This window comes from Oreochromis aureus, linkage group 7 (genome assembly GCF_013358895.1).
Source record: "Oreochromis aureus strain Israel breed Guangdong linkage group 7, ZZ_aureus, whole genome shotgun sequence".
NCBI lineage: Eukaryota > Metazoa > Chordata > Actinopteri > Cichliformes > Cichlidae > Oreochromis > Oreochromis aureus.
Window position 1 is genome coordinate 24,418,543 of NC_052948.1, and position 27,554 is coordinate 24,446,096.

The 27,554-nt window shown below is 40.3% G+C and overlaps 1 protein-coding gene across 2 annotated transcripts in view; it reads left to right on the plus strand.

Moving 5' to 3' along the window:
- The window catches only part of met (MET proto-oncogene, receptor tyrosine kinase), a 66,057-nt gene that overhangs the window by 19,798 nt on the left and 18,705 nt on the right, over positions 1–27,554 (plus strand). For both annotated transcript variants that reach the window (XR_005613847.1, XM_031736253.2), the window contains exons 3-11: positions 3,922–4,125; positions 11,865–11,993; positions 12,104–12,277; positions 13,214–13,371; positions 13,987–14,101; positions 15,418–15,554; positions 16,029–16,193; positions 18,096–18,195; positions 27,164–27,373. Coding sequence is in view for 1 of the 2 variants with exons in the window: in XM_031736253.2 (XP_031592113.1) it covers positions 3,922–4,125; positions 11,865–11,993; positions 12,104–12,277; positions 13,214–13,371; positions 13,987–14,101; positions 15,418–15,554; positions 16,029–16,193; positions 18,096–18,195; positions 27,164–27,373 (1,392 nt within the window). In the remaining variant the exon portion in view is untranslated. The remainder of the gene's footprint in view (positions 1–3,921; positions 4,126–11,864; positions 11,994–12,103; positions 12,278–13,213; positions 13,372–13,986; positions 14,102–15,417; positions 15,555–16,028; positions 16,194–18,095; positions 18,196–27,163; positions 27,374–27,554) is intronic.

Below are 27,554 nucleotides of genomic sequence, written 5' to 3' on the forward strand. Positions count from 1 at the left end.
AGGGCACAATTGCAAGATAGTTAACTTTAGAGTAAGCTACGTGCTTTTTGACATCTTCCTAACTTAGTTTTGATTTTGAATTTTGAAGTTGACTGAAAAATGTATTGCTGTTTGTTTTATTTGGTTATCCATATATAAATAATCCATATATAAATAAACAATAACAAAGTTTTTTAACACTGATTCAAAGCACATGGGGAAGCCCAAGAATTCTGAGTACTACATAACCACAAGCTCTACAAATATGCAGTGGTTGTTCAGATTAATAAAACTGAAATATGCCATACTTGTGCGGTTTAAGTGTTTGGTTGTTGACAAATACACATATGCCTCACATTTTTAGAAGACGTGGTCACATTTCACTACAATCATCACATATTATTCTCCGTCTTCTGTTGGACCTGTTTATGTGTGCAGATTTTTTCTCTGCAACACACACTTTCAGAAAAACAAATGAACACATGACTATATGTTGGTACCAGCCACCTGTGCATTTTAACACACACACACACACACACACACACACACACACACACACACACACACACACATCGTGGTTGTTACAGCTGTTGAGATCAGGTTGCAGAGTATCGTGCATACTGACTCCAGGTGGGGTACAGTAATGTGTGTCCCAACATAACTGCAACAATACCCTCCTGCAAACACGCACACACGTGTACACAGACATTCTGGGCCCATATGCGCACATTGCATGTCTTTGCTTTCACTTTCTCTACAAACTACATTCACACACACCCCAACGACAGCCAAACCTCCCTGCTGTCTGGAGTGTGCAATCACACACGCGATCAAGAGGTCAAAGGTTATTTGAGGGAGAGTGCCAGCTGAGAGGCCAGCAGTGACACAGACCTCATGAATTTCATGAGTGCAAGTTTGCTAATACAGTGTTACATCCCCACATCAAGCGGTACTTTTTTTTTTTATATTAGCAAAAGTGCCTTTAACCTTTTTTTTTTTTTTTTTTTTTTAAATCGTTTTCCCTGGATTTGCACTGAACAGACTGTCATACCGAAAGCCTCTGCCGGCTGTAACCCAGTCCATGCTTTATAATTCAGGCATTAATGTATCTCTTCACACTGGACCCAGAAGCAACAGCAAGAATATGAAAGTGACATTGAAGCCTATGTGGATCACCTTTCACCCCTCTCTTGACTCTCCTGAGCAGTGCCCCAGGCTTTTGGGAGCACCGAAACCCTATCGCAGGGCCGTTGTTTTGGGGACAATGACTCCTAGTTAAGTACGGAGCAAAAGGTGTACAGTATCTCACGTATGTGCCCCGTGGTGCCTGTTACACGCCTGGAAGACATGTTCACAAAATGGCTTGAAAGATGTAGAACATCTTGCCAACACCATAAATCTTCTAAAAGATGAATGTAATAAAAAGGTGAAAGTGTTGCTTTGAACTTAGTATTAATAAGGTCATTGATTAATAACACTTTTATTGATACTGACGTTTGATTGTGGAAATAGTAAGGTGCTCTTTGCAGAGTTCCTCTTAGGTTCTTTCACTTTTTTCTTTTCTTTTTTTTTTTGACTGTCAGTTGTTGAAATTGCACTTCTTCTAACTATTATTGAATGAAACAATATTTAATTTAGGTCTCTATCAAACTTAAAGGGAAACGTCAACCTCTTGCAGAACCTGTTTGACTCTGTGGCAAACTCTGTCTCTATGCCAAGAAACAGCCAAGGATAACAGCAGCGGTGCTTCAAACGAAGCTTGTCAAAACAGTCTTTCCACTGTCCAATTTCATTGCTTTGATCTTTCAAAATAATTTAGCAGAGGCAGAGGAATGCCTCCGAGACCCTTTCTGCTCTATCACCCAACGGCCTATTCCACTTCAACAAACACCTAAAGTCCTGTTTGTTTGCTCTGAAAATAATCAGCCTGGGGCCTGTTTTTGGAGCTGCATGGTGTAATCTCTGTAGTGATCGTGACATCTCCATCTGCTGTAGTTTTAGGGAAGTCGGTAGAGTTTTGGCCGATTCATATATGCTCAGTGTGATTGATGTTCTGTTTGGAGTTGTGATCAATTATATGAGGAGGGTAGACTTTGTGAAGGTGTTCTTACGCATACACGTCAACAGATGAAAAACAGACTTCCATCTTGTTTGAAGAAGAGGAGGTGTTTCTCTTGCCTCAGCGCTCTGATTCTTACAGTGGCCTACGTGTCGACTGTCCTACGTGTCCGTGTACTTATCCAAGTCTAAATCAATTTCAGTCGCAAACTGTCATTTCTGAAAATTTTTCCTCTTTAAAGCCTCATAATTCCATGCATATCAGCTGGCGTCACCACCTACCAGCTGTGGACTTAACAAAAAAACAGCCAATCTTTCTGCCAGCTTTCAATTTCCTCCACATTTTTGCTGGTTTTGACTTAGCCATTGTCTCTCTAATTGCAACCACTGGCCTTGGGGATATTTAATTTAACCAAGGTTTGTTGCAGCATGCTTGTAAGTCAGCCAGGTTTTTCTGCTTTCTTTGCCTTCCTCTCCGTGAGGTCCTGTTTATCTCTGTTTAAGTAACATCACTGAAATTGAACAGAAAACCTTCAGATTTATTACTTCACCATTGTTCTCCCGAGTTTCAAAGCTTAACACTAAACAAATGATGAAGCAAATTTCACACAAACCACAAATAACGACCCAAGCTTACTCTAGGTAAAAGCAGAAAACGATAATGAGCCTGTAAGTGATTAGCAGTTTTGGAGGCAGCCAATTAAATTTTTGCTCTTTTATGCACAATAAATGGTCGCTGCCAAAGTCATGAACATTTCTGTGTGGCATTAAGTGGTAGACGTTAACTGACTGTACACACCAAGGCACTGAGACTGTCTACAAGTTTCAGCAATCATTCTACTTGTACGGCCTCCCCGCTTTTGTGACTACAAAGAAAAGGTTGTCAACCACTGAAGTTGAGAAAACAACAGAAAGCAGAGGTCTGGTCAAGCAGCCAGGTCAAGGACCTTAAGAGCCACAAGAGGCCCGCCACTCTTTGGGTCATTAATAATTAATGAAACCCGAGGCTAGGACAGAAGGCCATGACTAAACACAAGAGTCCGAACAGCAAGAGCAGCGCTGGGCTGTAAGAGGAGGGGGTGGTTATTGAAAGAGAAAAGACCCTGAATCCAACTCTGGCTTCAGTCCGTGCTTTCACTGTATGCTCCAGAGGCTCCAGACACAACAATGTGAACAACCCAGCAGCATTTGCAAACTAAGAGACTAGGAGATTTTGGTTCTAAACTCATGAGGACACAGAAATACAGGAGGAGGGTGGAGAAAGCGAGAAAAGGTGGGGTTTCCCAGTTGGAGGGAGAAAAAGCAGCACATGGAATGAAAAACAGCATGAATATCTCCTCGCTGTTTCCCATGAAATCTTCCAGTCCTCAAACCTCTGTTCAACAAAGCATGTACTTGCCCTAGAGGTACTATCACACTGAGACCTCCATTACGAGCTCGGTTTGATGAAAGAGTAGCTAAGAGTGGGCTTAGGAGGTTTGGCTCCTGACCCTCCCCCAACTGAACAGATATGAAATAAGATAGCTCAACATGATATTATATAACAAGTCGTTTTTAGGATCTGTTTGGACAAAGAGATCAGATCTCGCTTAAAAGTACATTGTTTTATTTTTCTGGTAATCAGATTTTCATGGTTATGCCATAATTTTCATTCTTATCCAAGTTTACTGATTTTAATTATATGTTCCATATCGGATGTTTTTCATTGTTGAACATGACCACACTGGTGTTTGACATTTCTTGGCTACATCATATATCCTATCAGTATCATGTCTATAACCACAACAAAAAGTACTTTCTCCACTATTATGTCCGTGTATATTATTATTTTTGTGGCACGCTAGAGGAAATTTTCTCCCACTGACTCCTGTGGTTTCTTTGCAGACTTCATCAGATGACTGCGACCCCCATGAAGGAATACACGAAGGAAAAGAGAGCACGTATCGCCTACAGGTGACCCAGTTTTTCCAGAGGTTAGAATACTGGCACAAAGACTTGACAAACACCTTGGTGACCTCAATTACTGTGGTGCCAGTCCACGGTCGTGCTGTGGTATACCTAGGGACTGCTGATGGGCGTCAAATACAGGTAAAGAAGTCACCAGCAGTGTCTTAATTTGCCTGTAAAATGCATGCAATGTATTTTACAGGCCTGCATGCATAATCTTAAAGCAGTTTCCCTATCTCATTGTTCATGTAAATGTGCCAGGATGTTGATCTATGTCGGGTGAAAGTGTCCTGCAGGAGACACAATAGAGAAAACAACTCCAGGTACCATAACTAGAAGCAGGTTAGGGGAAACTATGAGCAAGCTCCAGAATCTTCCAGTTTGCACAGTTTGCTTACCTTTGAACTATGCTCAGTGAGCTTTCAAAGAACTCATCTGTCATCTGAGCAAATACAGTCCCTATTTAGGCTATTAGTGTTCAGACCAGCAGTAGATACCACACCTCTGGCCATTTTTTAAGGATGTTATTGGTTATTGGATGACTTTATAAAAGAAAGGCAGAATTTCAAGGTTCCCAGTTCATTAATTTAATTTTCTTAAAGGATATGTGATTTGAGTTATAGAGCCAGAGGTTTTTAAGCCAGAAATGGCCATGCCTGAACAGCAGGGCTAAGCTATCAGCTAATGCTGGCTACACTGGTTAGCAAGTAGTTTCCACAATCTCCATGTTACACATATTCTGGAAAATTAGTAAAATATAAAATATAAATTACTTAATACTAGACTGTGACCTAACAAACTAAAAGCTGAAACTTTCTCTGAGAATTCAGAGAATTATGTTAAAAATACTTTCAAAATTATACCTTATAAGCACTGCTAGCAGCAGTAAAAACACAAAAAAAGTCCCACAAAAGCAACAGTACTTTTGTGGCTACACATCTCAAACAGGTCGCTGCTCTGGTAATGCATACAGTAACTTTAAGCCTTGATAGAAAAGTACAAAAAAATAAGTTTAAAAAAAATCACATTTAAGACTAATAAATACCACATGCAGTCATTTAGTAGTATTTAATTCCAATGCACCTGAAGTTCAAATGAAGATTTGGCCTGTAAGAGGTACTTTAGCTAATTAGAGGCATGCAAGGGCGGATTATCAAGGTAAAACATAACATTTTGGCTTTCAGCTTAATTAAGTCAATATGACAAGCCTGTGTAGCTGCATCTTGGACTGTGACTCACCATCTGCAGCTACTTTCATTTTTCTTGTGGTGTTGAAGTCATTTACTCGGACAATAAAACTATGCATGCAAGGGTTGCAGCTGAAAATACAGCAAGTGCAGCAAGTGGCATTGCATTGGTGTGTCTGTAAAAAATAATAAAAACAGCAACAAAAAACTGTGGCAAATGGAATGAAACGCATAAAGTAAACGCTAAATTACCTCACGTGTTTTTGAAACACAAGAATGAAAAGACTCATGGAAAAAAACAGCAAGAAAGATGTGGAAAAAAGGGCTGACAGCTGCACGGAAAGGCAGAGCAGGATGGAGGAAGGGTAGAGACGATGGTAGTGGGGTGTGAGGGGGGTTTACAAGTCGAACGACACGTTGATGGTGAACGGCGGGTTTCACTGACACGTTCTCTCACACGGCACATTTCTACTCCCTGAGCGTCCCGTGCAGCTGTTGCTATGCGTTTCTGTACCGTCAAACACCACCGCTCCACCCCCTCCTTCAGTTCTGTTTTTGCTTTTTTGTGGCTGCCTGAATTGGATGTGGTTCATTGTTTTAGCTAAAAGTCTGAAGAGGAGACCAGCTGTAATGCACTGCAAAGCTCGCCATTTCATTTGTTATTGTGTACAAATATCTTTTTCTAAAAACGGACCAAAAGAGGGACATTAAAGTCAACAATGAGGAGGGAAAGATGCTGATCAGGAATAGTGGTTAAAAGATATTTCCAAGACATGAAAGCCAAGTGAACAAAGAAAATTTAGTGAAAATCATTAGGAAGATATTGTAAGATCATAAAAAAATGATGAGTAAACCTTTTGCTTTTCGGATTAATCCTCTCTCGTTCATGCTTTTATCTATTTTTAACCCGTGGAGTACAACAGTCTTGCTTGCTGTGGATTAAAAATTTCCATCAATCAATTTTTTAGCAGAAGAAGCACCTTCCCTATAAAAAGCAGAGGGAAACTCTGGTTTTCTATTCACAAAGGTGGGAAATGTATGGGTGCAAACATTGCTTGTGAATTTAGATGCACTTGATTCTGACACATAAACTGCTTCAAAGCTATTTCAGTTACTCCTTTCTCACAAGGGGTCACAAAATCAGGTATCTCAGATGTTATTCCTAACAAAACCACAAAAGGTTGTCTTGATGCATTCTCAATCATCCAGGTAAGTAAATCTCCAAAGGCTGATTCTGTTCATCTGGACGTAGCGTTTTCAGTGGGAGAAACGTTTCGTCACTCATCCAAGTGACTTCTTCATTGTCAGCTGACTGCAGGTTTCCCCAATCCTATAAACAGTACATTTGCATAATGGCTGAAACCAGCACACTGAACAATGGGCTGGGAGGTTGTGTCTCTATCTGGAACCAAACCACTGTAGTCCCACTCCACATTTTATCTAATCTAACCACTTTGTGTTTACCATGAAAGTTTTGTAGGGTCATTGGCTCATTAGCTTTTCTTGTCCTAAATTGGGAAGGCGTACATTTGAACTGATGACCTTCTAGCCACCTGCTCAGTCTCAGCCCAAGCTATGCAACAACAAGAAGCTGTGAGAGGTAGTCGTCTTTGCTATAGCAGTTCATTTCATTGTTAGTGCGGTAGAAAGAATATGTCAACTTTTCATGTATTTCAGTTTCCTGGTTGTTCCCAATGGACAAGGTGAGAGGGAACATAGGGTAGAGGCAGTGAAAGAAAAAGAGCGTTGTTCACCCCGATGGACTTCATTCTGGCTCAGGAAGTGTTTCCCTCGACTTCAGTTAGGCCACTGTGGGAATAACACAGTAGCTGTGTTTATAGGCCAAATTTCCCCCCTGCCTGCTTAATACAATAAGCTGTAATTTACACCGCCATTCCCTCCAGAGAGATTCCTCTTGTATGGCCTTGTCCCCAGAGGAAAGCTACCTATTATATTCAATGATACAAAGCTAATGTTGATCATGAGGCCCAAACAGTGGGAAGAATGATGCAGGAAAACCAGACATTTCTGAGGGTGAGGGTGAGGGCAAGCCGTGTATCAGCCAACCAACAAAATCACATTTAAAATTTACAATGCACAGAACTGTAGGGATTTACGGGACACTGACCCACACAAATGGACAGAAGTGGAGACTGATTTACTGATTTATTCATGTTTCTGTTTTCTCGTTTTGCAGTAACTTCTCATTGAGGGACTCTTACCAAACTCAAATGAGGCAACAAAGTATGGTTAGCCAGTCATTACATGTCAGGTCCAGATTGATGGAGCTAACAGTGTTTCTATGTGACTGCTTCAACTGAAGCGGGTCTGAATATCAACAGTGTAAATGCAAAGCATCAATTAACTTACAAGAAGCAGAAGAAACTGTGTAATAGTGCATTGTGTCACTTTTTTTGTACAGAACCAGAAATCACAGATATAACGCAGCCCTTGCTCCTGCAGGGCCCTGTCAATGTGTTGGGGGATATGCTGCATATGATTTGTTGCGTTTCCAATACCACAACTCTCTTTTTTGAGTATAAATAGCGTTGCAGTGTTGATATGGAAAAATATGTGTGTGGGTGGGTGAGTGTATTATTTAAAAGGTTTAATGGCACTGGTGTAACCGCACACCCTATTAGAGACCTGTGCAGCTTGCTGCAAGGTCTGTAATTGCAGCATAACCACAAGTGATGAATGGTGTTCCAGGTGTGTTGGGTGCGTGTGCACGTGTGTGGGGAAATTGATGTGCTTCCGATCATTACTTGAAGCTCTGTTGATATTCGATGACATGTGGTCATGTATTGCATGTAAGTACAGTAAATTGTATTTTTTGTGTATTGGTAGCAATGTGTTTGAAATGAAATAGTTAATGTGTTACTGCAAGCGTCAAGCTAACTGATTGTCAAAAGTGTCAAAAGCATTCATTCTATCCATCCATCACCTTTTGGAAGTTATGGCCACAGCGCCTGAAAGCACTGGAAGGATCTGTAAAATCCCCTGGCTTCCCAAGTTTGGAAAACTGTGCATTCACAGCAGTGGGGTGTCATACACTGACTGGCCACTTTATTAGTTACATGGTATGTTCATATCTAATCATCCAGTCACATTTCAGCAACCCGTTATGTTTATTTCACTTCAAGTCAGGCAAACAGTTGCCTAAAGGTGCTTTATATTGTAAGGTAAAGCTACGATAACACAGAGAAAACCCCAACAATCAGATGACCCCCTATATGCGTATTGGCGACAGTGGGGAGGAAAAACTCACTTTTTACAGGAAGAAAGCTCCAGCAGAACCAGCCTCAGGGAAGGGCAGTTGGGGGCGAGGAGAGGAAGGCAGGACAAAAGACATGGTGTGGAAGAGAGGTAGAGATTAATAATAACTAATGATTAAATGTAGAGAGGTGTGTATATACAGACTGCTTTGAGCTGATAGTAACAGTGACTCAAATAAATAACTACTCATTACAAGGAGTGCAGAAGATCATCTCTGAACGCTACAAACTTTGTAGCAGATGGGCTACAGCAGCAGAAGATACCAGGTGCCACTCCTGTCAGCTAAGAACACAAAACTGAGGCTACAGTTGACACAGGTTCAGCAAAACGGATAATAGAAGACTGAAAAATGTTGCCTTGTTTGATGGGTCTCTTATGTTATCAGGTTGGTAGGGTCAGGATTTGACATAAACAATATGAGAGCATGGATCCATCTTGCTTGTATCACCAGTTATTGGTGATATTCATGGTGGTATAAAGGCGGCAGACTTTGGCCCCCTTATTACTAAGTGAGTATTTTTCAAACACCACTGCCAACCCAAGTATGTAGATATTGTGATGGGCTGCTTCTAGCAGAACTGTGTCACAAAGCTCAAGCATTAGTCAAACTGGTTACTTTAACATGGCAGTGAGTTCACTGTACTCACAGTGGTCTTTACCGTCACCAGATCTCAACCCAACAGAATACCTTTGGGATGTGCTGGGACAGAAGATTTGTCTCTCGGATGTGCTGCCGACAAATCTGCCAAATCTCCAAAATCCCTGAGGAATGTTAAGAGCAGAAAAAAGTGCCTTGGTACAAAGGCAGGGTGCATGAAGTACTGCCAGACTGTCAAAATGTAGCAAAAACACGAATCTGAGACAGTTCCTGAAAAGTCATATTTAGATCAAAAGGTCACTAAAGTTTTTGAAGCGATGAAAAAAAATGGCAACTTCAGTATGAGGACACCATGTTTTGTCAGAGTCCAGCTGTTGTAAGCAAACTTCCTGCTCCATTCACGGATTTCTATGGTTTCATTACAGTGTCTTTGTTAGTGTTTGAATACACATAAATCATGTTAATGAGAAACCTTTGGAGTTAATTTAAGACTCTTTTGTGGATATTGTGTTTTGCATAGGCTTAGTGAAACGGGTGCTCGGCTGTTTTGTTTACTAAATAATGTTCCAGACACGCAGCTCTTAGAGAAAATATCAACATGTATATTGGTGTTTGTTGGGCTGTTTTTGTTTTTTTTTCCAACTGAAACAATCAACTGGGGAAATGTAGCATTCCATTTATTTTAACACACAGGTTGTGTTGGTAATTATATTGCAAAATGCTATAAATAATTGTCCAGCCATTTAGATTTTCTGAAATTAGCTGAAAACATTTATATTGAGTCCATTTCCATTGGTATACTAGGTTAAGACAGATTATAATTGCCATTGGTTACACATGTGAAGTTCTTGTTTTGAAAATTTAGAGTATACATAGAGTGTGTGTGTGTGTGTGTGTCAACTCTGCTTTGCACAATAGATCTTTTAAAGTAAGCCAAAATCAAATGAAGAATTACCTCAGGAAAGATGACACATTCTGGATCGTTTTCCTTCATGTCAATAAAAAGTTATTGCTGTCCTCCAGCGTTGCTATTGTTCATATAATGTTTCCCAAGTTTCCCCTGTTATGAATAAATATAGCAATAATGAAAAACAGAGGTGACGGAAGGAAAAGAACCCCACCTCCACCTTCTTATCAGGTGTACTGATCTGACCTTAGTGCTGATTGCTTAAAAAATGGGGGTTGGGTAGTGGTGGCAGGTGTGTGTTTGGTGCTAACGCAATGTATTGTACATTTGTTTAAAAACAAAGAGAGAACTGTTTAATACAAGTCCTGTTTCTATCTTCTCTTAGAAAGTAGTACTCTTGTTACTAGACCATTTCGAATGGTGTCAGGCTACATTTTTGTTTGATAATCGTCTCCGGGTGGCGCTTCTTCTTCTGTTACATGTTGCAGTCAGTTTCAGCTTATATAAGCAGTACCGGAGTTGGGACTATGATGATGATGTTGTCGTTATACAGACGTGAACAAATTGGTCGGTACCATCCCTTAAAATCACTTATAACTGGCATCTCGTGTTGCTTATTCCATATTTAACACATATCTGACTTTATTTTTGATTTCTGATTCAGTGAAATATTTGATACAGTTAAAGAAATGAAAACACGTGATATCTGTACTTCACAATGAAACGTCTGCATTTGCCAACAGGTAGTCTGGCATGTGGTCTAGTTTCCTTTGCTCCTTCCTGAGCAAACTACTCAAGCACTCTCAGGTTTGAAGGATGGTGTCTCCACACTGCAATTTTCAGCTCTTCCCATGGATGTTCAATAGAAGATTAAGATCCGGGCTCATGGAGGGCCATTTAAGAGTAGTCCAGTGTTTATTTTCCAGCTATTCTTGAGTGCTTTTAGCTTTCTGTTTTGGGTCCTTATCCTGTTTTAGGACCCACAACCTGCAACTGGGGCTAAGCTTTCTGACGCTCCATGTTCACAGTAGGTACACTAGGTGTCCTTTGTTAAAGCTGACAGAAGGAAATCACCAGGTTTACCTCACTCCAAAGGAATTTGGGGTTTGTCAACATGCATTTTGGCTCATTCCAGTTTCGCATTTTTGTATTTTTCCGTCAGTAGCGGAGCCCACTTGGTTCTTCTTCCATGGAGCCTGTTATTGTTTAACATGCAAAGGATGGTGCGATCAGATAGTGACATGATTTTGAATGTTTTTTTTTACTCTTCTTCTACCATCCACACTATCCTTCTTATGAACCTGGGTTGTAATTCTCCTTCCGTACACATCCTGGAAGGTTGGCTTATATTTTGTAAGAAAATTGGCAACCGTGGTCACAGGAACACAAAACCTCTGGAGATAGTCTTAACCTTTAATATCTATAATCTTCTGTCGGAGCTCCGCAGACAGCTGTCTCCTTTGCTTTCTCTGGTTAATGTTCAGTATGTTGCATACAGTGATACCTGATTAAGCAACAGGCAATATAAGCTGAATAACTGATTAAAAGCTCAAAGACACCTGTGATGATAATTAAGGTTGAAAACGTTGTTTGGTACTTTATTAGATTATTATTGTAGAGTCTTTGCCTTACAATATAAAACACATTGAGGTGACTATTATTGCGATTTCGTACTATAAAGATAAAATTGAATTGAATTAAACTTTGTTTAAAACATGAATATTATGCCAGGATTAGTAGTTGCCTTATGGGTACCAACAAATATGGCCATACTATTTTAGCACTCCTTTATAAAATATTTTTACTCTAATATTAATATTTTTACTCTGTCACAGGCATGTAAGTATATGTCAGACATCGGTATTAACTGAAGCCCCTTTAGGATAACTGCAGTGATGTTTCCCTCTTTCAGGTGTTGCTCTCCCGATTTGCCTCTCCCCATGTCAACATCCACCTGGACTCCAGACCTGTCACCACCAGTGTAGCACTGCTCGATGCTGACCGTTCAGATGGAGCCATTCTGATGGCCACAGGAAACAAGGTAAACCACTAATTATGGAATGCACCTGTGCGTTTTTTGTTTGTTTGTGCCTGTAGGTTTTTTGTTTGTTTTTATATTAAGTTCTTTTGTTCTGAATTCTGCCCACCTAGATCACTAAGGTCCCTTTAATTGGCCCAGGCTGTGGTCAGCTGACCACATGCATTTCGTGTTTGTTGTCGTCAAGAGTGACCGAATGTGGCTGGTGTGATGGACGCTGTACAAGAGCAAGCGAGTGCACCTCCTCCATCTGGACCCAGGACTACTGCACACCTGAGATCACCAAGGTAACTACAGTACACAAAGCTTGTGCATGTTTCGTGTGTTCATCATTAGCCACAGGCATGATTTGGTCATCCAAAATGAGCACTGTTAAAGCTTATTTATATTTCAGTTTTTAAGTTTCTTCTATATGTTCTTCAGTGGTTGTGGAATAAAAAGCAAACTTAAGGAACTTCTCCCGACTCTGTTTCCTGAGCCATGTATCATACAATCACACCATGCTGTGTTCATACCTTACTTAGACTGTCTCTTACTCTTCTCCTGCCAAATACTGTTCATGTAGCCTGTCTGTTGAGCCTTTCATCTGCATGTGTTTGCACTGTATTTGTATAGTACTTACGAAGGTTAAGGTGCTTCCTGAGAGGCAGACGTTTTACAGCTGCACTGAACTGCTAAACTCTGCTCTGGCATTGTCAGACTCAACTAAGCTCAGCTGGCTCAGCTGGATTCCATTCTCTCGGACTTTAATGCTACACTCCATGCTGCTACTCTGCCTTCATTTAAACGCACACACACACAAAAATGGCAGCTGATCTCCATTGCCCTAAATGTACCTCTAAAAGTACCTTTTGTGCTTGAAGGTCTTTTACAAGACTCGGCCTCAATACAGAAAAGCTGAGTGGATGTTTCTTGCACAGCAGTCGTTGCCTGGTTGTTACCTTCTGAGGGTTCTTACTTACTCTTCTGCATCATGTGCTCAAAGTGTTTTTGTTCTAAGAAGGAAACCAGTTAGTTGAAAAAGCTTGGTATTGAGTGGGTTTTAGAAATGGACAAAATTAAGTTCAGAATTCAACTGCACAAGTCTTTACTTTCGAAATCTCATCTCAGAACATATTTATAGTATTGCAGATGTCTGTTAAGTCCAGGGTCCATATCTCAATTTTATGGGAAGAAAAATGTCAAAGGGATTGTTTAAAATATGTTCTTTGTGAATGCATTAGGTTAGTCCAGCCTCTGGACCAATACGAGGCTCTACTGTAGTGACGATTTGTGGCAAGAACTTTGGCTTCGACAAGACAGAGAACTTCAAGGCTTCCATGGTAACCGTGGAGGTGGCAGGGGCTTCCTGTAAACTGTCCAGGCAAGAAAACTCCAACAGGTATGCTTGTGTTTTGTTAAAGAGTGTTTTTTGGGGATGGGAGGGTTAATAAATGTTGTGCATGTGTTTTGTGCAAGTTGCACTGGCCTGCTGTGATGTATTCAGACAGCTCTGGTTCTACACAGTATCTGAACAGCCACCTTTTAGAGGAAAAGAGAGAGGCAGAGTGTATGTTAAGTGGTGAGTGTTTATGAAACAAAGGGACCAGTACACTGGTGTCCTATAGGGGGAGAGCACATTTAATAGGGGTTATTGTGTTGAAGGAAGAATGTTAAGAAGCCCCAAACACCCCCACCCCTAACTCTTTTGCAGCCTGCAACATTCAACACATGACTCCCTTAACTGAAAAATTGCTGGGAAAAATCGCTGAATGCAGACTTTCCGCTCTCCCAAATCCACTGGGGCCATGTCCCATTCAGAAGAACCCTTTTGCTACAAACAACCTCATTACAAATTGGGGGGAAAATAAAAACACTGCCCACACAATCCCATGAAAATTGTGTCTTTGTGCATTCCTGCAGGGCAGTGGATGTTCATTGAATTAAGCTAAATGCCGGCTGGCTTGGCAGGGTATAATGCCTGATCTATGTGTTGTTTGGGGGGGTTTGGCTATAGGTGGACTGAGATGCACTGTTCCCCGGTGTTTAATGGGAACTTCACCCCATCAGGAGACGTTGTGAAGGTCACCAGTGGCCAAAATGTGACCAAGTTCAGGGGTTTCAATTTTGTGGTAAGAATACCTTTTCCCTTCTTTTTGGTATCACTGTTTTGAAAATCTCAGTACTTCACAACTGATTCTTGACATGTAAAAATGGAATATGGTAATATCACGTTACCAAGTGTATTTGATGACGGTAAAGCTGCTGTTTAAAACTGTTTAGGATGATTTGTAATTCTTCGGTTCTTACGATTCTTAGAGTCAGTTTCAAAAACTATATATTTTTTACCCACAGAGTGGGTCACAAGCTTTATACATACCTGTTATTAAAATGCATCTTGGGCTACAGCCTTGTGCAAACCAAATGGATAGTAATAACTTTGGGCTTATGAACTGGTGCATCACTGCTAAATTTCCCTGGAGTGACAAATGTCAGACAAGTAAGCAGTCCTAAAATATCAACTGAACTTCTTGTACACTGCTAGAAAGTTAACTTGCTCTCAAGTTTTCCAAACCGCCTCAGAATGCCATCACTGATGATCGCATGAACAAGCTCTTGATATATTGAAAAAAATAATTTATATAATTTTAATATTACTCATATTCACGACAAATAAATTCATATGTAAGGTAGAGACCCAACAGTAATACAAAGAAACCCCCAGCAATCAGACGACTATGACTGAGCACTTGGCAACAGTGGGAAGGAAAAACTCTCTTTCAACAAGAAGAAACCTCCAGCAGACTCAGGCTCAGGGAGGGCATCTGTTTGCTGCGACTGGTTGGGGCTGAGGGGAAGGAGACAGGACAAAAAACACACTGTGGACACAGAGAAATGAATAATAACTAATGATTAAATGCACAAATGTACAAACGCATGGCGAGTGAAAAGATCTGCGAGAAAACGGTACTCAGTGCAACATGGGAAGCCCCCAGCAGCCTAGGCCTATTGCTGCGTAACTAAGGGAGGATTCAGGGCCACCCGAGCCAGGCCTAACTTATAGGCTTTATCAAAAAGGAAAGTTTTAAGCCCAATTGTAAAAGTAGCAATGTCAAAATCCTGAGCCCAAACTCAGAGCTCCTCTTTCAACATGATATATGATAATATGGAGAATAACCCAACTCTTGTAAATATTTAGTTTACCCTCCATCATTAATAACACCATTTAGGTGATATTGCAGCACCATGGAAATGAAAGAGGATCTGACAGCTAGATATATTTGAAAATCTGATATCGTGAGCACTAAAATCTCCAAGTGTTCTTCATAAATCGTGGGTACGTTCATACCTTTACTTAGTAGTCCAGTAGTGATCATACCACATGTTAATGTTAATGTTAATTCCAGATAAACAAAAAGTTGGTGGTTGTCTCCTTCTCTACCTGTAGGACCCTGTGATCAGGGACATCTTCCCAACATTTGGGCCAAAGTCAGGAAACACCATGCTGACCATTACAGGAGCAAACCTGGATACAGGAAGCAAGCGAGAGGTGACAATAGGGAAGGGTATCTGCAATGTTCAGAGGTACGATCACTCTTTTTATTTAATCCTGCCTTTGGTTTCTGTTTGGCTTAAACAGATATATTGTCTGTATGGATAATCTCATGTTATCTTTTTTAGTTGTGGGCTTTTGGGGAGTTTTTTGTTTGTTTGTTTGTTTCATGTCATCATAAAATAATATACAATAAGTGTTTATTGTGCCTTAGCATTACTTTAATTTTAGGGAGACTTTTTGCATTTAATTTTATTAGCCTTTCTGCAAAGGCTAGTAAAATTAAATTATGTGTTTTTCAGTTTTTCATTATCTCTTGTTTTTCTTGCTCTTGTCATCATTCTATACCTTTTTCTGCGCTACAAGCAGAATTACCTGCAGGACCAATGAGAAAAATGCATGAATAGCCTCTTGGACAATGCTTACCATTGTACATACTTAAAAAAAACAATACATCATTTGTTTTTACTCACTCACCCTGACCTCATCTTTATCGCCACCATCAGCTGGTCCTCCAAAAAGGTGACCTGTAAGACGCCACCATATGCTGCTCTCTCAAGCCAAACTGTGAAGCTGACAGTGGATTCGGTGGAGCGCCGCGCCCCTATGCAGTTCACCTACAACCAAGACCCGATCATCAACAACATCCAGCCCTCACGCTCCTTTGTGAGGTTAGAGTTCAGTGTATTAAGATCCCCATTGGCTCCTGCGATAGCTGCAGCTACTCTTCCTGGGCTCTGACGAACTTTTTAACAAAAAACCTTTTCATGTCTAAAACAGTCGTTCAAGTGATTCATAATTAATTCTGATATCATTTATAGCCATATCTGTGTGATGGCCAGAGCTGAACTGCTTACTACATATTTAAGCCCATTTCTAAAAAAAAAAAAAAAAAAAAAAAAAAAAAAAGTTGGGAGGCAATGATTTACAAATCTCATAAATCCATATTTTATTCACAGTAGGACATAGAAGACATTTCAACTGTTTAAACTGAGGCATTTTACTATTTCACAAAAAATATTAGCTCACTTTTAATTCAAGGGCAGCAGCATGTCTTAAAAAGGTTGCAATGGGAGCAACATAAGGCTGGAAATGTAAGTGGTGCTAAAAAGAAACAACTGCAGTTGTCAGCTTTATTCATTAGTTCAAAATCACAACAACAATCACCTCAAGGGGCTTTGTATTGTTAGATAAATACCCTATAGTAACACAATACAATAATTTGGCATCTAATTAGGTCTGTTGGCAATAGGTCATTATCATAACTGGGTATGAAAGAGGATCTTAGAGCTTCTCAGAAGTGTAGATGGATAGAGTTTCACCCATCTGCAAAAAAACTACACCTTCAAATTGTGATAAAATTCCAGAAGAAGTTCCTCACAGTAAAGTTCAGAAGATTTTCAGTATATGGTAATATTATCAAAAGATTCTCAGAAATGCGAGAAGTCTCTGCTTTCAAGGTACAAGACAAACAATCAATACTGAATGCCCGTGATCTTTGGGCCTGATTCTGTTGTGGTAATCACTGCATGGGCTCAGGAACACTTACAGAAAACACTGTCTGTGAACACAGTTCACCATCACATCTGCAAATGGAGATTAAAAGTGATAGCAACACAGTGATGCAGAGAAGAAGCCATATGAACATGATCCAGAAAGGCTGCTATCTTGGGCCAAAGCTCATTTAAAATGGACTGAGGCAAAGTGAAAAAGAGTTTTGTGGTCACATAAATCAAAATTTCAAATTCCTTTTGGAAACATGGGCCAGACCAAATAGAAGAGCATTGATCTGGTTTGTTATCACTCCTCAGTTTAAATGCCTGATGGTTAGGTGGAGCAGCTGCCTACTGAATTGGCAGCATGCACATCTGTTAAGGTACAACCAATGCTGAAAGGTATATACAGGTTTTAGAGCAACCCATGCTCCCATTTAGACAAAGTCTTTTTCATGGAATGTCTTGCTTATTTCAGCAAGACAACAGTAAACTGTATAATTCATCTATTTGAACAGTATGGCTTCATAGCAGAAAAGTATGGGTAATGAAACAGTCTGCCTGCAGTCCAAACCTTTCCCCTACTGAAAACATTTGGAGCATTAATAAAACAAAAAGTACCACAAAGCAGACACAGGACGCAGGACAGCTAGAATCCTCTATCTGACAGAAATGGGAAAACATTCCTCTCCCATTTTCTGCTTTTCTATCTTCTATTGTGAATAAAATATGTTTGAGATTTGTAAATCAGTGCATCCTGTTATTATTTAAATTTTACCCAGCGTCCCATCTTTTTTTGTAAGTGGAATTGTGTTTAGTTTGGATATCAGTTTGCAGTCTAAGCAAATTTCCTCCGAATATGAGCTCAGACATATATTTCTTGACCCAAGATGAAGTACAAAAGAGTGAGTTGGCGTTTCGACTGCCGATTGATGCTTTAGTTTTTACAGCAGTAGGAAATGAGTGGGAGGTGATGAGTGGCTAAACTGCTAACGCTAACAGCTGGTCACTCCCTGTAGGAATCTACTGTTTCTCCTTCTGATGCTATGCTAATATCCTTTCTCTCCCACCTCACTGTAGCGGAGGCTGCACAGTGTCGGCTCATGGTTTATACCTTAAGTCCGGCCTTCAACCCATGATGCTTGTCTCCATTGGTGAGAATACTGAGACCTTCCATGTAGTAAGTACAGTTTGGATGTTAAACATTAAAATGAGAAATCCATTAATTGCATTACAAAGTTAAAAAGTGTGTTCATGAGCTTTACTCAGTAAGTTTATGTCGGGTGGAACTTGTACTGTGGAAGTTGCATGACTGCAGAAACTGGCATTAATATCAGCAGTTGGGATGGGAATTTATTTTAAATGCTGTTGTCAGTGAATATTTAAATAGATGGAGAAATATAGGTTTGAAATTTGGTTTTCCACTGGTTTGAAAAATACAGACTGGAGATGATGATACTTTGGAGATGGCCACCTCTCCTTCCTTTTTTTTGTACGTCGGTTCAAACATCAACATAACAGAAAAAAGCCACTGTTTAAAGCTCTGTGGTTTTTAAAAAAAATCATGAAAATGTAAACATGAATATGTCAAGTAAACTTTTTGGTTCCTAATTTACTTTTCTGAGTTTAGGTCTTGAGGCTTCTCATATCCTGGGCCCCATTAAATCACATGATGAACAGCAGCAGGCGAAATGGAGAAAAATAAACATTCCAGTACCTCACTATCACATGCATGGTATTGCCATTATGCATACCCACGCTTCCACAAACCTCTTAGAAGAAAAAAAGATTTCTCCACAATAGTAAAAAGCTAAAGTTTCAGACAGACATGAGAAGAAAGGAAATGGAAAATCCACAGTCTGATCTGCAGGATCCAGCTGTAACCTCTGACTCACGCACAGTAGCAGAAGCAAAGCCTTTAGGATGCTCTGGCTCACCTCACCTCCGTCAGGTTTTATTCCACTTATTGCACGAAAGTGATACGCACACACATACACGTACACACACGCACCACTTTACAGTGAAAGCCTGGAGGTGTTTTAAATTATACAACCTGACACACACACGCCTTTCACCACGCTGTCTATGGCCCTTTAAAATCGCTAAAATTGATGTAGCTCAATTATAAAAGCCTTAAGAAGTTGTTAAATGTATATAAAATGTCATCCAGGTCATAAGTCAAAGGCAAGGGACTGGTTTGAGTTACAGTGACATTTCTACTGACTAATCCGGCCTATTAGACTCTTGATAAATGACATTTTATAGCTCATATATTATATCACCTGAACAAGAGGATCATATTTGAACAGAGGGAAGCTGTACAATGTCATCATTAAGGTTAAAAGCACTTTTTTCTACCAGTCCACATGGCCTTAGTGTAATACTTCCTGCATTTGCGGGTTTTTGAGGGTCTGCCTGGGTCCAAGTAAATGTCATCATCAGAAAGTGAAATGTGGCTATCCACTTACCCTCTACATTGTTGTGACTGCTCTGACTTACCCATGCAGACATTACGCTATCCATGCATTACGCTACAGGTTATTAAAATGACTTTGTCCACAATGTGTGCAGCTGAGATTATATAATTTCATCCCCACTTTCATTTAGGACATCTCACCAAAGTGCCAGTGCAGTTACACTGTGGTTCACTGCAAAATGACATTCAAAGTATTTCACATTGTAAGTCAGAGTGTTTTTATGGGTGATATTACTGAATTGGATGGACAGTTTTGCCTCACTTCCCAGCAAAAAGATGAAGCTCTTCAATGTAAAGCACAGGCGAGAGAAAGGGAAAAAAACTTCTTGGCAAGTGTTTTGCTGTCTTAGCAAAGTTTTCATGTTGCAGCCAGAATAATTCAGTCCTGTCTGAAGTAACAATGCTGACCGCATAAACTACCCAGCATGGTTTCCGACGATGTGAACTTACTGATCCTCTGATCCACTCTCATAGTGCACTTGGACAACAGTCTCACGGCTTGGGTTTCATTGCAGTTGCTGTTAAAATGATACCATTTTTTCTCCTTTAAGAGAGAAAGTAAATTAAGTAAGTTTAACCTCTTCTCGTCCTGCCTTCAGCTGAAACTAAACAGAAACGGTTGCTCTTACTTTCCTGTAACTTCTCCAATTGCATATTCGGTTGAGAAATGTTCTAGCTTCTAGCAAATGTTCTTTGAGACTAAACGCGGCGTGTTTTTCTGGTGATTCAAAACAAACAAACAGGTCCTTTCACACAGGGAACGTGTGCCCTGTCTCTTTGTGTGCGATGTTTGCTTTAGGGAGGCGGTTTAAGGGCAAGAAGTGTAATGATGTTATCTGTCATCGTGAAACGCTCCTGCAGGTTCAGTCAGGAGATAATAATAAGCTTGGTAAATACACACGAATACCTGAACAAAACACCTACTCTAATGGAATAAGACCTCCATGTCAAATCTTAGTGGCAGAATATCCTTTTATCTGTCTTTGTTTTTCTGTCACACTCTCCGAAACACACACACACACAGTCTGCAGTGTCTCATCTTTCATTTTCCCTTTCTCTGGTCATTGACCTGCGTTCAGGTCAACACTTGATGGGTCTCAAGGGAGCTCAGGCTTCATTACACACCAACAGCACGAGCAGATGCAACTCTGAAATTAGCCTGATGATCCAAAATTACTAGTTCCTATTCCTACTTCATCCATCAAGTAGACGGACCTCCCAGTGTAGCTGTTATCACTGCGTATTTTGTTGGCAAACATCCACTGAGTTCCTCTGAGACAGTAGGTTTTTTCTTGGTTTTTTAATACCTTTATTATTTTTCTTTCTTCTTTAGCATTTCTCTAGCATCCCCTCACATGTCAATGTCAGCTGCTTCAGTCATTAATCTCCAGTATGAGAAAAAAAAATGACCTGTCCACTTCACGTTCCAAGATTTGCCTACTTCATGTTATTTTTGCCTGTTGAGTTACACTGACAATCTCTGTTCTCTTGTCGCCACATTGCTTTACTTTTGTAATTTTCTTCCCTGTGTGAACAGTTAGCAGGGGTGTAGATTCTTGACTGACCAGTGGGTGATGCCACCTCTCTGTTTAGTTAATTAAATCACGTTTTTCTTCACGTGCACATCAAAAAACAAATATTGCTGAGTTACAGTTTTGAAAAATGCAGCCATCAGTTTCAGTTTGTAGCAAACTGTTACAGCCAAATTTGACGGGTGTAATTTCATCTGTAGTTTTATGGGATGTGTAGGGCCATTTCGCTTTTTAAAGGGGTTTTTTTATGTGTCACCTGGTCCTACGGTAATGGAAGCTTATACGCGGGTAGTCATGGTTTAGTTCACTTTAAAGTTATTAACACGTTTTGTGACAGTGTGTGGCTCTGAGATGACTGAAGGCATGTTTAAATGAACCTTCGACCTCAGAGATTATTGTTCATTTTGAACCGGAATAACAGACCAAAGAATAGCAAAGACAAATTTCAGGCTTTCTGGAAAGGGCAAGAGAAAGCATGAAGTGAAATGCTTGTATAAAAAGGGCTATTATTACTAATGATTTAGGAAGGGATCATGCCCCATAGGGCTCCAGCTGTCGCCTGTTAAATTCTTTCCAGTAAACGGGATGGGTTAAGCCTTAGCCTAGGAAGGGACAGTATAAGTGTCTCATTGTAAGCCTCATTGTGTCTCATTGCAAGGATCTTTCACAAATGGACAACGCAGAAGTTTCTATCGCCAAGAGTAATGTGAGCCGGCGTGTCATGCCTCTAGAACTGTGTTCAGAAAACTCCATGTGATCAGCTTAGTGTCCAAGAAGCTGTTAAACAATGATCTTTCGCCCTGATAGAAAAACCTGCCATCCAATCAGATGAGATCTTCAGCTCTGAGATTTTCACACTAAAACAGGTTGTAGAAAGTAAACCAAGACCTACTGAGAAACCAACAGCAGAGATTTAGGGGTCTCAGCTAGAGCCAGAGCATAAAAAAACAGCCAGTGTTGACTTGATATCTGGCCTTTAGATCTCCAGTAAAGCCCAGTCTCAGCCAATCTCAGCTTTCCCACAAACATCAAAGAGATTTCTTTTATGCTCCATCGTGAAAAGCTGGCATGGTCACAAAGTCAAAGGAGGCTACATATACACACACAAAAAAAACAGCAAAATGTCATCTGTGAATTTTCACATTACTCTTAACACAAAGCTCGGGGAGTGGAGTTCATGATGCCAGGACTGCTTTGCTGTACTGCACCATCACAGATAGTTTGGTTTAACTGGAGGCTTCACCGCAGCCAGACACCTGTTGCCTGAATTCACAGATTGGCTTGTTTCGTGTCAGACTCCTCTTCCTATCTCATCCTGAAGGAAATAATCCTTCCAGCTGACACCTGAATGCCTCACAGAGTTTCTTTACTTTCCCATGGCCCCCCGCAGCTGGTAGGTGTCTGAAAGTATTTGTTCCTCTTAGGCCTGCGCTGTGGCTAAAATACGAGGCCGTAAGATAAAAGCGGTACAAGCCATTTATCAAGAAAAAACGAGACAGTTGTTGTCAACAATAAACAGGTAATTAATACCAGATATGTCAATCTGTGGGCTAAAACATAACGAACAGTTCCAAAACCTGATTTTGAGGATTTCAAATAAACTTGTGTTTATTTGATAACCCATAAAGCAAAGAGTTCATTATATTATAGATAAAGATATTTAATGTAGTGTAGTTCATTTCAGCAACTGAAAAGAAATAAGTAAACATAAGAGTATATATAAAAAGACAGAGTGTCTAAGGGGGTGCAAAATGCATTATATAAAAGGCAAAATGAGAAATAATAAAACTGACACTAAAAAGCCGAGCAAAGACGCAGCTGAAGTGAAGTCTTTAAACCCAAAGTGTATGACCGCACAACGCAGTGTGGTAGGAAGCAGCTCCGGTATAAATCACTCTTGATGTGACAAGCACTTTTGTACGTGGGAGCTCCGTTATGACTTGGCTTTTTCACAGGCTGTTACACTAATGATCCTTCGGGGACAGCAGAGGTTTTTGGGATCGCTGGTTCTCTCATCACCCCACAGTAAACCTCTTGGCTCACTTGCTGTCCAGCTTGCCCAGCAATTGTATTCACAGCTGCTCCCAACTTAAAGCCCGTCACCTTCTCTCCTTAAATAAGAGGAGACATCAACCAAACAATGAATCTGACTGCAGTTTCCACTAATTCACGGGATATTTTTCCTTTCACTGCACCCATGGGAGGCAAGGAGGAGGGGGGTTACCCTCCGTGCTATTCTGTCCGCTCCTTATTGATATGTAGACGAGAGAGGTGCATTGGATTGCTTTTGTTATGAGACCTAGGAGCTACCCTCACACACTAACACACACTTTATGTTTGCTTTTGTGTTTTGATTGTGTTTGTGCCTTTATGTCTGCAGTTAAGCATTTGCAGATGCACATTTCCTCTGCGTGCGTTCATGTGTGTCCATTTGGGCTACTCACCAGGGAATCAGATTGGCAAATGTGTGAGGAAGTTTCAGCCACACTTCAACAGTACTGCTGTTCCTGCAGTCAGAGCACCTCTCCAGGGAGGCAGATATCAGTCAGTATGTTAGAAGTCAGATTTCAGCCAGTCTGCCAAGTGATTTTGCGTATAATAAACTATACTGACTCTATAATACATTGTTTCCCAACTGGTCTAACCCCATGAGCAACGCTGGTTCTTTATTCTCAAGTCATAGTCTTAAGAATTCAGACCTCCCATTGTGAAGAAAATACACTGAAAATATTAAAGTGTAAAGGGGCCTATTCTATAGTTCTTCTCATTCTTTGCTCCTTGCAAACAAATGATTTGAACAGCGGGTGCATGGAGATTTCTTTGCCCACACCCATGGAGATGATTGCTCTCGCTGACAGATAAAAAACACCAAACGTGAAGAGCAGTGAGCCGCTGCATCCATGCACGCCACCATCTTGCAGCCAAGATCATTAGAGATAAGTAGAAAAAAAACAGTCCACACAGGGAGTGAGTCACTCATCTCATATCACGTTGAAGATGACGGTTGGTCACTAGCAGTTATTCCAGGTTCCAGTTGTGTAGATAACCCTCTAATGTCTGCACTACCAGGTGATATGCTAATCACCTGTATCCTGCTCTCATTGGCAGTTGCTTCAATTGTTTGTCTCAAAGTTTAAAAAAAAAAAAAATCTCCAGACCTGTCTTTTTCACATCACCATTGGTTTTTTCACACATAATAATTTCAGATTGCAAGATGTCATTGACATTCTATGGCTCTGGAAATAAAGTAAAATGATAATAGGTCCCATTTAAAGTGCATTTGGAGCTGGTTCAGGTTTCCCTGTTGCTTACAGTAAAGGGAACCCAGTCTACTGTTTATTAACTGGGAGCCGCTGAAATAATTGTGAACTATTTGCAGGATTCATTTAAGGTTTTAGTCCAGTATTCTCACACAGAGACTCAAAATTCCTAGCAACTGGCTGGCTGTTGGTTAAGTGTAGCGAAGACAAGGGGTGAGGCGTCTATCCATACAATCATCCAATCCAGCCTCGGGCACTTATTCAAATCAGCCAGTCAGCAGTCTTCATCTGTCTGAGACAACACAAACACACACTTTGGAGGATGGGGAGAAAAAGACACACACACATTAGCTCTAATGGGAGGAGCCAAACATATAAACAACATGGCCCATGATCCATTATCATAAGACTGTGCATCTGCAAGCTGCTTTGCAACCCATCTCATGCTGATTTAATCAGCTCTGTTCTATGCTGTTGCTGCTCTCCTCATCTCATTCAGTCAGAAAAGCATGGCAGTCCTGGAACAGACGTGTGCTACTGAAATGGAAATATTAGTCTTCTTTTGGCTGTTGTGGTCTTGTCTAACACCTGTTCTTTGTTATGCTGTTACTCGGTAATTATTCAATGATTATTGACGTGTCTCTTTAAGTGTCACATAACTGGCATTCAAGGCTGAAAATACAAAGAGTGTTAAAAGTGATTCTTTGTTTTTCAGGGGGAAAAAAATTGCACTATTAGAGCGACTGAAAACCATGCGTGCTATATCCTGCCCATTTTGCACCAGGACACTGTCACAAGAGAGATTCTTTATTTCAAGAGTTACACTTCCTGATTAAATAGAAGTTAAAAATCTCCATGGTGCTTGTCTGTGTCCCTAAAGAACACCATTAAATGACAGTAAAGACTCACAAAAACATCCGTGTGCCTGCACAGCAGGTTTTTTTCCACCTCCTGCTCCTGCTCTCAAGGACACATCTACTTTTGTAACCCAGAAGATAAACACAGTCTATCATTACCAAAGAGCAAATATCAACATTGATCTTTCAGCACACAGACAAGCAAATGTGGTTTGTTTTGTGAGCACCTACATGGAAGAATATGATGCCATCACACTTTCTGACGGCTTTCTGTCACTTCCATGGGTATTTGCTTTGTGTAATGGCTAAACCCTTTCTTTTATTCTGCCTCTAAGCTTGACCTCAGTATTAGAGTCTGGACATAAACCTAAATCCAGTGTTGTCTTCTTTAGTCCAAAAAATAAAACAGCATGGTTACAGGGAAAAGATTAGTTAGCAAATCATTGTGTAATCACTATTAGCTTAAATGTGAAGGCATGTGAAAAACAGCTTTCAGATTAGTATTGCAATTGCAGTGATATACCACATCCCAGATTTTCCCCTATGCTTTATTAAAGTGTGGACAGCTCAGTGATTCTTTGTGCAAGACTACGTTTCCTTTACAACATATTAATGTTACATATGTGTTGAATTTTGTTTCTCTATGTGAGCTACACTTTACATTTTGACAGATTTCAAGCAAAAGTTTTGTTCACCATAAAGTAGACCAAAGTTATATAAATTAACAGTTGCACAGAAATGTTAACAAAAAAGCCCAGCATTTAAAAACAGACTACTTGCTAGTACAGAAACCAACACGCAGATGTTCAGCATAGTAGTAGGTTATTGCTGACCTCTGTCGTACTTTCTTTGCAGTGGATTTCGTTTACGTGAGTCTGTAGCACTCTAACATTTCATGTTTCCCTTATATAAGCACACCGTGCAACATCATATGGATATACACAGACACAAAGTCCAGCTTTAGACCTTAAGTCAACCACATCATGTTTAGATCTCTGCCTGGAGATGTCAGCCTCAGTGTCTCAATCCCTGTTGGATACCTTTATTAACGTTAAACAACATGAAACTCTGCCACACCTTAATGAAAAGGGCTGTTTTCTGTTTTCCAAGCTGTCTGTCTCTCACTGGGGGCCTTAGCAAGCACAAAAGCTGTGAGGCCTATGTGGGTGGAATCCAACAAAGGATAAAACTCTGTTGTGCCCCTAGGCCACACGTGTAAACACAGCAGTGGCTGAAAGCAGGCACCGTCCCATGTAATGTAAGTGTAAGAGAAGCTCCCAAATGAAGAATTATTACATCGTTGTTCTACAGAGTGACTGAATCAAGAGCTTAACCATTACCAAGTATCTAGAGTAGTTGAAGAGTTGCATGTGTGCAGATGTGTGTCTGTAATTTTAAAGACTGGGTCAGAGGTGCCAAAAATCAACTCTCATTTGTTGTGGTTTTTTAATGGTTGCTGCTCTTTATGTATCATTAAAGGTTAAGCTTAGAGCTAGCAGTCAAGAAATGGAGTTGGTTTTATGCAGTTCGGACTATTTTTGAATGGCCTTTGTTTTGTTTTTTTGTTTTTTTTGTTTTTTGTTTTTTTTTATACACTGTTTTAAGTCACAACAAGCTGAGGATAGATTTCCATGAATCTAAATTGGATCATTTGAATGGTTCCTCTGTAGTCAGATACAGAGAAAAGAAACAGTACATAAATCTGGACAAAGTAAGATATATTTTGATATAGTGTCTACAAATAACTTGGATTCCTTTATTTGTGAACATGTGTCTCTGATCACCCAGACATTATTATCTTAATTCCTTGCAACCTTACATCAGAGCTTGTAAGCTTCTTAATAAAAGAAACACCCTGGAGTTTAACAAGGAAAGTGTTTTTTCCCCAGAGTACCTGAGTAGTCACGGTTTTGGTTTTGTTCTGTTTTTTCAATGAACTAAAATGATCTTGAAAGGTGTCTGCATTTCCACAGTGGTCTAATGCATTTTTATCTGTCTATTGTCCCACCTGTCTTTCCACCAGAGCTGTGTGTATGGTGAAAATCAGACTTCCATCCAGTGCACAACACCCTCTCTGGTCAAACTGGGCATGCAGCCGCCGGTCATCACCAAGGTGTCATTTGTCCTGGACGGCTATTCAACTAAACAGATGGATATGATCTATGTGGAAGACCCGCTATTCCAGGACCCTAAGCTCACTTCTAAGGACAACAAGAGCATAGTGGAGCTCAAAGTGAGGAGATTTGCACAATAAACCAACTTTTAACATTATGAACTTTCAGTGCACTGTTCAGTGAAAATTGACCCGGCTAAGAAAATCTCTTCTTATGTGCCGCAACAAATTTCAATTTCAAGTTCAAGAAATGCTTTGCTCGCTTGACAAGAGCAAGACAAAGGTGCAGAAGAAAAATAGA